The sequence below is a fragment of the Solenopsis invicta genome, chromosome 6, assembly GCF_016802725.1.
Source record: "Solenopsis invicta isolate M01_SB chromosome 6, UNIL_Sinv_3.0, whole genome shotgun sequence".
Taxonomy (NCBI): Eukaryota; Metazoa; Arthropoda; class Insecta; order Hymenoptera; family Formicidae; genus Solenopsis; species Solenopsis invicta.
Genome location: NC_052669.1, coordinates 25,972,480 through 25,984,567, shown reverse-complemented (window position 1 = coordinate 25,984,567; position 12,088 = coordinate 25,972,480). Strand labels below are relative to the sequence as shown.

At 29.8% G+C, this 12,088-nt stretch overlaps 1 protein-coding gene across 1 annotated transcript; it reads right to left on the bottom strand.

Annotated features, from left to right (window-relative positions):
* Positions 1 to 729: 729 nt before the first annotated feature.
* On the bottom strand, positions 730 to 12,070 carry LOC105204452. Its single transcript, XM_011173534.3, has 16 exons — positions 11,024 to 12,070; positions 10,465 to 10,765; positions 9,494 to 9,691; positions 9,233 to 9,411; positions 8,941 to 9,109; positions 8,531 to 8,866; positions 8,280 to 8,406; positions 8,006 to 8,198; positions 3,822 to 4,028; positions 3,286 to 3,589; positions 2,919 to 3,116; positions 2,654 to 2,832; positions 2,398 to 2,566; positions 1,628 to 1,963; positions 1,258 to 1,384; positions 730 to 1,177 (listed from the first exon to the last, which is right to left on the bottom strand). Exons 1-16 carry the CDS (start codon positions 11,219 to 11,221, stop codon positions 979 to 981), a joined length of 3,420 nt encoding a protein of 1,139 aa, XP_011171836.1. The 5' UTR covers positions 11,222 to 12,070; the 3' UTR covers positions 730 to 978.
* Positions 12,071 to 12,088: the final 18 nt, after the last annotated feature.

Sequence of the window (12,088 nt, the reverse complement as noted above, 5' to 3'; positions counted from 1 at the left end):
TAACAATTTGATTTATTGTGTAACAATTTGATTTATTATTACTAAAGGAAAAATCACTAGTTTTTTATTCAGTGTATTAAATTCTCATCACTGTTCTTTTTTTACAAACAACTCAGAAATAACAATTTTTGAGTTATGTCATAGCAAATGAACGATATTATATTTTATCTATGTTTAATCGAGCAAATCTGCTCTATTTATTAAATAAATTTTATATGTAAGTTTTAATTACAAACTAACAATCTTGATATTGACTTTGTAAAATTTTGATTTCTGACAAAATTTTTGACATCCAAAATATAGTAAACGATTAAATTCCAAAACTAAGATCTTTTTGAAATTAAATTATTTATATAATGTATATAAATTGTGCTGTATAACTAGTTCCACATTAAATTAGGCTATACGCAGACGGTGAGTACATAGTGTCGTCATAATATATGGACTAATCTCTAAATTAAGTTTTATGAAATGATTCTATTAAGTCAATATCATTTTAGAATTGAGTTTAATTTAGAATTGAAATTTACATGTGAAACTTACTTGATAAACGAAGCAGATAAATTAAGCTGCGAATACCCAAGTTTTATCTGAATTGTATAATCATACATAACATTGAGCTAATATTTATATTAAATATAAGAAAATCCGGTTATAATAGAAAAGAGAAATGCTCAGTTATTATTTCATTCGAGTTTGAATGGATCATATAATCTTCTATTTTAAACATTTTTTAAAGTTATTATTGAATGTGCTGTTTTATTCAGGAACTTGGCCAATTTTACAATTTTATATTATTTTAATAAAACTCCAGATTTTATTATTCATACAAAAATTTCAGTTATAATTGTTTTTATAAATTAAAAATAAAGAGAAACGTAATATAGATTTGTATGTAAAGTTAAATAATATGAATAATAATATCTTTGAAAAAAACTTGAATTTAAGATAGATGTTTGTTTTTTATTCTAGCCTTACTTAAAGCTCATCTTTTTTGCTTCCAATTGTGTGCTTTAATATATTTTCCTTAAAATTAATTGAATTCCAGAATTTTTTTTCTCCAAGATTATCATTACTGTCCAATTTAATATCATCAGGAGCAGCAATATGCAAATAATGGAGTTCTTTTTTCAAAGGATCTAATCTTGGATATTCCACATTAGCTACTTTTGCAATTCTGAAAAAATATGGAGAATTGATAATTTCGTGTTGCATGAGTTTATGTACTCAATACTATGTGCGGTATTTTATACTTACCCTTCTGTAGCAAACAATACCCAAAAGTCGATTAAGTGTTTCTGCATATCACGGTCCTTTTGTGTTGTTGTTGGGTCTACCCAGGAAGTATTTAATACATAAACTACGTCGTCACCGTGAGAAACTCCTAATAAAATGGATAAATAAATTTTTAATTAAAGCTTTTTACAAAATATAAGTATATAAGTATATAAGTAAATTTTTTTCTTGGCGAAAATTTATCTTAGGATTCTTCATATAATTTTTCAGAATTTCTAAATAATTTTATAACTTTTTCAAAGAAAATTTCAAATTTTTTATAAAAATTGGAGTACTTTTCAGAAATGTTGAGAAAGTTTACATTGAATATTAATATATTTCACAGATTTACCATAATTCACAATGGTGCCGCTGTAAGCATCGCTCAAGCTTTGTGCACCTCTGTAAGAGAAATAGTGAAACCAAACTGGATTCCGATTTACTTTGGCTTGCATTCGTGCAGCCTTCTCGCCGTCGACCACAAAGAAGCGATCGCTCGACATTTGTATTAGTTCCTTCGTACTCTGTCGATCTATTGGTTTTGTACCAAAGTAATGATTCTTAATGAGACGAGCAAGTTCGATGTGCTTCTCTCTGGGAATTGTATAATTAAAATCTAGATAGTCTGGTCCAAGAATATCCCAATTGTCGTTCAACCATTTCAGATTTTTATCGTCGGCGATAAACTCTATGAGTTAATATTCATAGTAGTTATTTGTGTGTACTTATTCCAGAAAAATAGTTTTGATATTATTATTTCTGATAACAATTTTTTTCAGAATTTTTTAATATAATAATTTTCAAAACTTTTATATAAATTTAAAAATTTTTCAGAATTTTGTTATAATTTTCTAATTAAAAAAAAAGTTAATTTCTTATACGAATTGGAACGCTTTTTAAAAGTTTTAGGAAAGTTTTCTATTTTCTTCTTTCTTTTCTATATGTGTGTAAACTCTGAAATATTTTAAAATTTCTCAGTTTATAATTTCTTCAGAAATTTTCTAAAACTTGAAGAAATTTTAGGTATTTTTTCAGAAATTTTTATAAATTAAAAATGCAAAGAATTCTTGAAAATATGAGATATTATGAAAAATTTTCCATTAGGGATTTGCATCATTTTACCAGCTACGGGATAGAGGCCTTCTTCGCTCGTTACTCCCGTAATCCAGGGTAAGTCCTGGACGTCACCGCTACTAATAATTTCAATGGGCGTTCTATCAATGAAAGGTGTTTCATCACCAAACTTCTCAGTTACCGGCCCGAAAGGAGTAAAAGGATTGAAGAAGAACGGCTAAAATAATAGAATTAATCAGATTTCTTCTTTTTACGTTCACGTTCATTGTGTTTGTTTTAAGACAATAAAGAAAGCAAGTCTCACCATAAATTCACTTGTAGCTTGAACAATCACGTGAGCTGGACGATATCTTAGACAGCGTATCATATCTCTGGTGGTAATTGTAGGGCATCCCATCAAAGCACTCAATTTCTTGGCCTTTTCTAAGGAATTCTCAGCTTGCGTCCAACAATCAAATGTTGTACCGCTGAACGATATGCCACCTACGTTACATGAAATTACAAAGTAGCAGTCTAACATAATGGACAATTTAATCTTTGTATTAATTTCTATTGCTTTGTAAAGATACCTCGAAAAAGACCCGAGCTCATTTGTGATAAATAATGATAATGTACGCTTGCACCTCCAGCACTCAAACCGACCAAAGTCACTTTTTTCGGATCGCCACCGAACCATTCAATGTTTTGTGATACCCAACGAAGTGCCATATTTTGATCCTTTAAACCCATATTGCCAGGAACTACTTCATCTTCTGTACTAAGGAAACCTAATAATTTATAAAATAATTTATTGAAAAAATTAAACACATGAGGCGACGAAAACAAAATTGTGTATTAAAACACTTCACCAAAACACTAAGAAAATACTTTTACTAATATTTATATATACTAATACATTATAGTTTTATATAAAGTAATAATGCTGATGTTAAATACCCATTGGTCCCAATCGATAATTGATTGTGACAAGTATAACATCATGATCCATTAAATATTTAGGTCCATATAGTATGCCGCTTCCGCATTGGAAAGCACCGCCATGGATCCAAAATATTACTGGCATTGGAGTTTTATTTTCTCTTTTTTCTCGTGCTGGCACGTAAATGTTTAAGTACAAACAATCTTCGGTACCCACAACTTTCTCCGGAGGAAATGCTGGCACTTGATCGTATTGAATACACACGGAGCTTAATTTTGTAGCCGATAGTTCACCAACCCATGCCGGTATTGGCCGAGGAGCCTGTATAAGAAAAAAGATAAAAAATTTCCTAAAATATTTTTTGTCAATATTTTTATGCTGGAAAGATTTTATGAAAATTTAATTTCTCAAAATACAGGAAAATAATTAACAAAATATCTTAGAAAAATTGTTAGCATTTATTGTAAGAATGGACGTTTGCTTTAGTACACAAGAAATGTTATTTTTTTTAAATGCAGCTTTAATTATATCAATAATTAATTTGATTATATACTTTGAACCGTAGTTTCCCAACAGGTGGCAATGCGTAAGGCACTCCTTCATACGCTTCGTATTTTCTGCCATTTTGCGAGAATTTGTAGTAGCCCTTTAGTCCTCCTAGAGGCGTTTTGACCCTTGGAATAGTCTCATCCGTATTTGCATGAATGACGAAACCAAAACCGAACAGAACAATCAGTAGTTTCAGTAACATCATTTCTAGTTAGCCTGTTGCACTTTGTTCAGATTACTGCAAACTGACACTCTTTAGTACCAGTTGCTTGTTATATCATGTAATGAGCAGGCATTATTGGTGTTGGTACCTACGCAGATTCATGCATACCCACGAACCATTATAGAAGACAGAATATATTTATCTTGAACTTAATTGCATATAATCCTATACTTGTACATACTCTATTATCTTTTATATTACACTGTACATTTATTTTAATTAAACTGATCAATAATTATTTTAAGAAAGTGACAAAAATTCAATATTATTATTTGAAAGAATAAACGATTTTATAAAAATAAATTTTTAATCTAATTAATGTATAAAACATGTAAAAAGAAATTTTACATTTTAAAATGAATTAATGATCCAACTTAAAATATGAGCAAGAAGCAAGTTTTCATCTAAAAATATGGCATTATATAACTTTATGTACGTGCAATTTTTAATTTTGTTATCAAACAAGATAAGATAAATCTTGTCTGAGTCGCATATGCAAGTTCCTGCACTATCTTTTTATTTATTTTTTTATATATGTACAAGAACTAATGAGGACAACGTTTAATATAAATTATTCAGCATCGCACTCTATAATGATTTGAATTCTTTTTTAGATAGTGCTGAAAATATATGCAAAAATCGAAACTAGTATAGACAAAGGATCAATCTAAATCTACAAATTGTATATGTATACATTTACACATATTTATTAATATAGTTCTCTGTTTAAGCTGTGTCATTGTTTTAATCAGAAATGTGTTGACGAGTTTTTTGTTATACAATCTTATTTACATATGTAAATGTGATTGATATGCTATGTTTGATATTTTATTATTCATCTTACTTAATACTTAATATATATGCAGGTGGTGTGACTTTATAGAAGATCTGTTAATAAATTGCGCATAAAATATCCGCATATGCATGTAGATACACATTAACTTGTATAATATTATTTTAATTAATTTGTGTACAAATTTTTTAATAATTGCTTTATTTAAAATGACATAAGAAAAATATTGTAATTGCTTTTAAAAGGAATTAATGACATTTTTTTTTTATTTTACGTGTGCAACTAATAATTAATATGACCTATTTCGTGCGAACTTCTAATAATGAAACCAATTACAAACAATTCTAACAAATGCAGACAGAATATTAAGTAATCAGTTTAATTGTTTGAAACAGCAGGATAGCAAAAACAAGAAAACTGCCCATGGTTCATATGATGTATTAAATTATTAGATTCAAAGCAATATACCTTAACGTTTAGTTAAAAAATCTTACGCAAATTAGTTTCAAAATGATGAAATTCTAACAGACAAATGATATATAAAAGTTTATGATGTTTGTTTCTCAGAAAAATGCTTTGAAAAATACAGTCTCTGAAGCTGAATATTACGGAACGCTAATAACTTAAATTTATTATAGAGTAAAATGTTTTTATAGATCTAAATTTTGATCTATAAAAACTTTTTACTCTATAACATTTTAATTTTTCTAAGATTTTTTTTCCTAATTTCCAAAGAAAATTCATAAAATTTGAACATATTATCTGAGATTTTTTTTTTCTTTGAAATCTTCATAAATTTAAAATATAAAAAATTCTTATAAATATTATGATTATTTATATCATAGTAATGAGAATCTTTTTACTAGGATTTTAGTTTTACATTTGGATCACATAGAAGTTTATAGATGATAGAGAATACGAAGTCTTTCATCGATAACAAGATATTTAGAATTGCATTGAAAGAAACTTGAAAGAGCTCCTTCAATACAAGATACATGTCGATCCTGAAATCTAATATTAAATCAGCCTTGTATAGTGAATAGCAATTAAGTTACGACATGTTTCGATGATGTAACAGTGCATAAAAATAGAAGTAAACTAAGATCAAACGAAAGAAACAGAAACGCAAGCCAGCCAGTTGCAAAATGAGACTATGAAAATACTACTTAATCGATCCCATAAATAGGGATTTTAAGAATAACAATAATAATGTAAAACATAATATCTTAATATTTGTAATCTTATCGAGGGGAAATTCACAGCCGGCATTGGTGTACAAAATTTCGGCAGTGGACTGCCGAAAAAAGTAAGCAGTGACCTATAATATTGACGACATTGTCGTCAATGGTTGGGGAGTGGTGAGCTCACTTCAGAGTCGGTTTTTCGATCATGGGGTTGAGCACAAAAATTTTTTCTTGCATATTCCGAAAGTACATAAATAAAAGAATATTTTAAGCCTATAATCAATTTCATAATTGCTTTCTTTCTGGTAGTTTACTCTTGTACCTGAACGGTGGGGTGCTCACTTCAGGGGCGGTTTTTCGATCACGTGGTTGAGCACAAAAATCTGGTCTTGCATATTTCGAAAGCACATAAATAGGAGAATATTTTAAGCCTATAATCAGTTTCAGAATTGCTTTCTTTCTGGTACTTTACTCTTGTACCGTTAATGTGTATTCGTACTTTCGGGACGATTTTCTGGCCGAAGAGATTGAGTACGAACATTTATTTATATATCGTTGGAAAGCACATAAAAAGCACTTAATTCTAGTGTATTTATTTTTTTATTTTATTAATTATTTATATGAGTTGGTGCTGGCTTAACGTTAAGCTGGCACCCCCACCTTCAATCTCATTTTCCTGCTAAACCGCTCGAGCACAAAAATTTCAAATAGGGTACATAATTAGCACATAAAAAGCACTTAATTTTGGCATAAGTGGCGTTTCGATTTTTTGTGGTGGGGGTGCTAACTTAACAGACATTGTTATTTTTAGTATTCTATTGTTTGAAGTTAGGTATACCTATGCATAAGACATCACATAATAATGTGCAATTACAGTAAAATGTATAGAATTTTTAAAGAAGAATGTTTAAAATTTATTTTGATTACAAACAAATACAATATCAAGGTCATTATTTTGATTATTTTTATTATTATTTTTAGTGTTCCATTGTTTGAAGTTATATGCATAAGACAGCACATAATAATGTGCAATTACATTAAAATGTATAGATACAGTTCGTAAATAAAATTTTTGGAAGTTTTTTGTATAATTGTCTGGAATACTTCGGGAAAGCTTTAGAATTCTTGTGCAGGCATTGGCGTATGATAATGGGCACGCGGTAGTGTTCATAATTGCATGGCATTGCCTTAATTTTAATATAGGATTGACGGCATTGTAGGCATTGACTAACAATAAGCATTGTCGGCAGTGTACAAAAATGTCGGCAGTGTTTTACAGCAATGCCAAAAATCGGCATTGGTGTACAAAATTTTGGGTTGTGAATTCCCCCTCGAATCTTATGTAATAATAAAATGACAATAGTTAAACACGAAGAAACTCGCTGTATCCAGTAAGAAAGGGCACATTGAATCGACATCAAATCGATATAATAAAATACTTGTTTATCAATGTATACGTACTTAATTCTTAAATAAATTCATTAAGTTATTCTTTCCTACTAGATTAAATTGTAATAAATGACTTATGTATAATTAAAGGTGCAGCAGTATTTGTAATTATAATAATGCTTTTCAGACTTTTCCTGTTTAACGTCTTTTGACTCGAGAGGGCAGGCACATATATATTATAGTTATCATTATTTATATGTGTTGACGGTATTGATAATAGACTTATGATCTATTTTCAATTTTTCTCAATAAGGAATTGGAACATTATACGCATCAATTATCATAAAATTAAGAAAGGGATACAAGAACTTGATAGCTACGACATTTATTCTTATAGATGCATTTCTAGAGTATTTCTTTATTACTTATTGTTAGTATAAGGAAATACAAGAAAAAATTACCAGAAACTAGTATTGTTACAAATTGAAAATAAAGAAGATTTTCTTCAACTTATAACAGAATTGATATAAAATGTTTAAAATCGGAGAATATTAAATATTCAGTTTAAAAAAGTTTGTCTTTTACTTTAATAATATTTAAAGTTCTTCTTTATTGATTCCAGTGCGCCTCAATACATTCTCATTGAAATTAATCGAATTCCAGAATTCTTTTTCTCCAAGATTAGCATGGCTATCCATGTTAATTTTATCAGGACTAGCTATATGTAAATAATGAAGTTCTTTTTTCGAAGGATCTAATTTCGGCCATTCTACATTGCCTACTTTCGGAATTCTGAAAAATTAAATAAATCAATATTTTGATATTATGATAGTTTGTGCTGAAAACTATATGCAGTATGTATTTTACGCTTACCCCTCGGTAGCAAACAATACCCAAAAATCGATTAACTGTTTCTGCATATCACGATCTTGTTGCGTTGTTGTTGGGTCTACCCAGGGAGTAGCTAACACGTAGAGTATGTCGTCAGCATGAGAGACGCCTAAAAAAGATAAAAGAAATATGACTAATTTTGATCTAAAATTCTTTAAAAAGTATATGTAGTAAGAGAATATTGTTTATATTTACTTTTATCCCGTAACATTACAGATATTTCTTAGACTTACCATAATTCTCAGTGGTACCGCTAAGACCATCACTTAAACTTTGTGCTCCTCTATAACTGAAATAATAGTACCAAACTGGATTCTGGTTTACTTTGGCTTGCATTCGTGCAGCTTTCTCACTATCGACCACGAATAAACGATCACTCGCCATTTGTACTAGTTCTTTTGTACTCTGTCGGTCTATCGGTTTTGAACCAAAGTAATGCTTCTTAATAATACGAGCAATCTCGACATGTTTCTCTTTGGGAATGGTATAATTAAAATCAAGGAGATGCAGTCCGAGGAGGTCCCAGTTATCGTTCAACCGTTTCAGATTTTCATCGCCAGCGATAAACTCTAGTAAATATTTATAATAAATGAGTATTATCAATGAGCGGACAGTTTTCTTATTATACTGCGCATTATTTTACCAGCTACGGGATAAAGGCCTTCTTCGCTCGTTACTCCCGTAACCCAGGGTACATCCTGGACGTCTCCGCTATTAATGATTTCAACAGGTGTTCTGTCGATAAAAGGTGCTTCATCGCCAAACCTTTCCGGTACTGGACCGAACGGAGAAAAGGGATTGTAGAAAAATGGCTAAAATTGAAGTTTTATTGAAATCTTATTATTTCAATTAAGATTTTTTTTCTGCGTGCAAGGATCGTACGGATAATTGTGTTATTCTTGTTTTAAGATAATGTAAGAAGGAGTGAGTCTCACCATAAATTCACTTGTAGCCTGGACGATTGCGCGAGCTGGACGATATCTCATACAACGTATCATATCTCTAGAAGTATTTGTAGGGCATCCCATCAAAGCACTTAATTTCTTGGCTTTTTCCAAGGAGTTCTCGGCTTGCGTCCAACAATCAAATGCTGTACCGCTGAACGATATACCGCCTATAATACATAAAATTGTGACATGGTAATTTAACATAATGGAAAATACTTAATCGTGAATTTTATCATCTCATAAAAATACCTCGGAAGAGACCCGCGCTGAGTTGCGATAAGTAATGATAATGCACACTTGCACCGCCAGCACTCAAGCCAACTAAGGTCACTTTTTTCGGGTCACCACCAAACCATTCAATATTTTGCGATACCCAACGCAGAGCCATATTTTGATCCTTGAGACCCATGTTGCCAGGAACTACTTCATCTTCTGTACTGAGGAAACCTAATAATTTGAAAAAATAATTTTTTAAAAATTGAAAATATCAGACGATCAAAACAAAGTTATGTATTTATTCCAAAAATGGTACGTTAGAAAGATTCAGTCTTATTAGCATTAAAACACTGATTAGTCAATCTCTAGCTAAAAATATTGATTTTGATAACATGCTATTAATTTTATAATACCGTTCATAAATTCAGAAACGCATTTTTTCGCATCTCATGAGAAGTGTACCGTATTTTAGTAAAAAAAAAAGAAAAAAATCATAGAAAAGTTGTCAAAAATGTATTTTAAGAGGAGATAGATAAAGATGAAAGAACTGTAAATTTGTGGTTTTTATTCCTTTATTTTGACTTTACATAATAAAATTGAAAATTGATATTTGTTTAACATATTTGTTTTATATTATCATACTGTAACTTATTGAAACATTACTGAATAAGAATTAATAAAAAAAATATTTTAAAGTAAATTTTTAAAATGTTTTTTAAATGGTTTTTAAAAAGATTGGTGCGATTTTTTGTAATAATGCTGAATTATTTTTTTGTAAAATTTCATTTTTACCGAATGTTTTTTTTTTTTAATTTCGAAATTAAGGAATTTACAGAAAAGAGAAAGAAAACAAAAAAATATTTGATATAATGTACTTGATTTGATGTATAAATTTTTTCAGAACTTCAAAAATTTGTTTTAACTTAATTTTCGCGCGATACATAAAAATAGCAAGCGTTTCTGAACGATAGTGTACATAAATATATAATGCAAATATTACATACCCATTGGTCCCAACCGATAGTTAATCGTGACAAGTATAACATTATGGTCCATTAAATATTTAGCGTTATATAACATGCCGCTACCAAATTGGAACGCTCCACCATGGATCCAAAATAATACTGGCATTGGAGTTTTATTTGTTCCTTTTTCTTGTACTGGCACATAAATGTTTAAGTACAAACAATCTTCAGCACCCTCAACCCTCTCCGGAGTTACTGGCACTTGATTGTATTGAATACACTCGGAACCGAATTTTGTAGCCAATAGTTCACCAATCCATGCCGGTATTGGTCGAGGAGGCTGCAAAAGCAAAGGAAGGAAATAAATCTGAAGAATTTTGACTAAAATATTTTTTATGAGTATTTTTGCACTAGAAAGATTTTATAAAAATTTGATTTCTAAGTAACTGAAGACAGTTGACGGAATATTTTTGATTTGAAACTTTGAAAAACATATGATGTGTATTGTAAAAATTTATTTCCATTTTATCGTACATAAGAAGTCATACATTAAAAAAATTTATTAATATTTACGTCAATAATTAATTTAATTACATACCTTAAATCGTAATTTTCCAATAGGTGGTAATGCATAAGGAATCCCTTCATACGCCTCATATTTTCTACCATTTTGCGAGATTTTGTAGTAGCCTTTCAGTCCCCCTAATGGTGTTTTGACTCTTGGAGCAGTCTCATCTCTATTGGCATGAACGGCAAAGCCGAGGCAAATCAAGGCGATCAGTAATTTCAGCAGCATGATTCTCAGTTACTTTTACTACACACTACTGAGAACTGACAATTTTCTGCGTCCAGTCGTTTATCATATCAATAGGCATTTTTTACGCATGCGAACGTTGATGCACATGTAATAGATAAAACCTCTTCAACAAAATGTTTATCTCGAGTCTGATAACATGTAATGCTATTTGTACGTGTTATCGTCTTATGCTCGGCTATTTTAGCGAGACTAATAAGCAACAGCTGTATTTAAAGAAAAAGCCGATTAATGGCACAAGTGGAATAATTTATTGCCTAAGGATGGATATTTCTTCTTAAATTTTCATTCACCGAATATGTAAAATACATGGAAATAAAAGAGATATGCTATAACAGAGTTTGGTTAAAAATTTTTTTTAAAAGTAATTTTCAATGATCCTTTTTTAATTATCTTTGATGTATTGAACAAGAAAGCAAAATTTCACTAGATTGTAGTATAGAACTTTTCTGCATGTATATAATTATTTATTTTGTTACTAAACAAATGTTAGGCTTCTATTAATAAACACACCTCTAATTAAGTTTTTGATTTCATTACTTTCCGGATAAAAAAACGAATAGTAAAGGCACACTGCAATTTATTTTATACCTTTTTAATATTATTTTTTTAAAATCTCTGGTTTACAAGTTTAATAAATGGGTGTTTATTAATTGATAATGAAATTTTGGTATTTCGGTTCTTAATATAAAGATTTGTGCAATACTATGGCCGGTATTCACAGTCAATTCTTACATTTAAGATTGTTTTAAGTATTATCATGTCATTAATCAGAGAACCATATTAGCATTTTAAGACATTACTTAAGACAGTCTTGAAATAAGAATCGATTATGAATACCAGCTTATA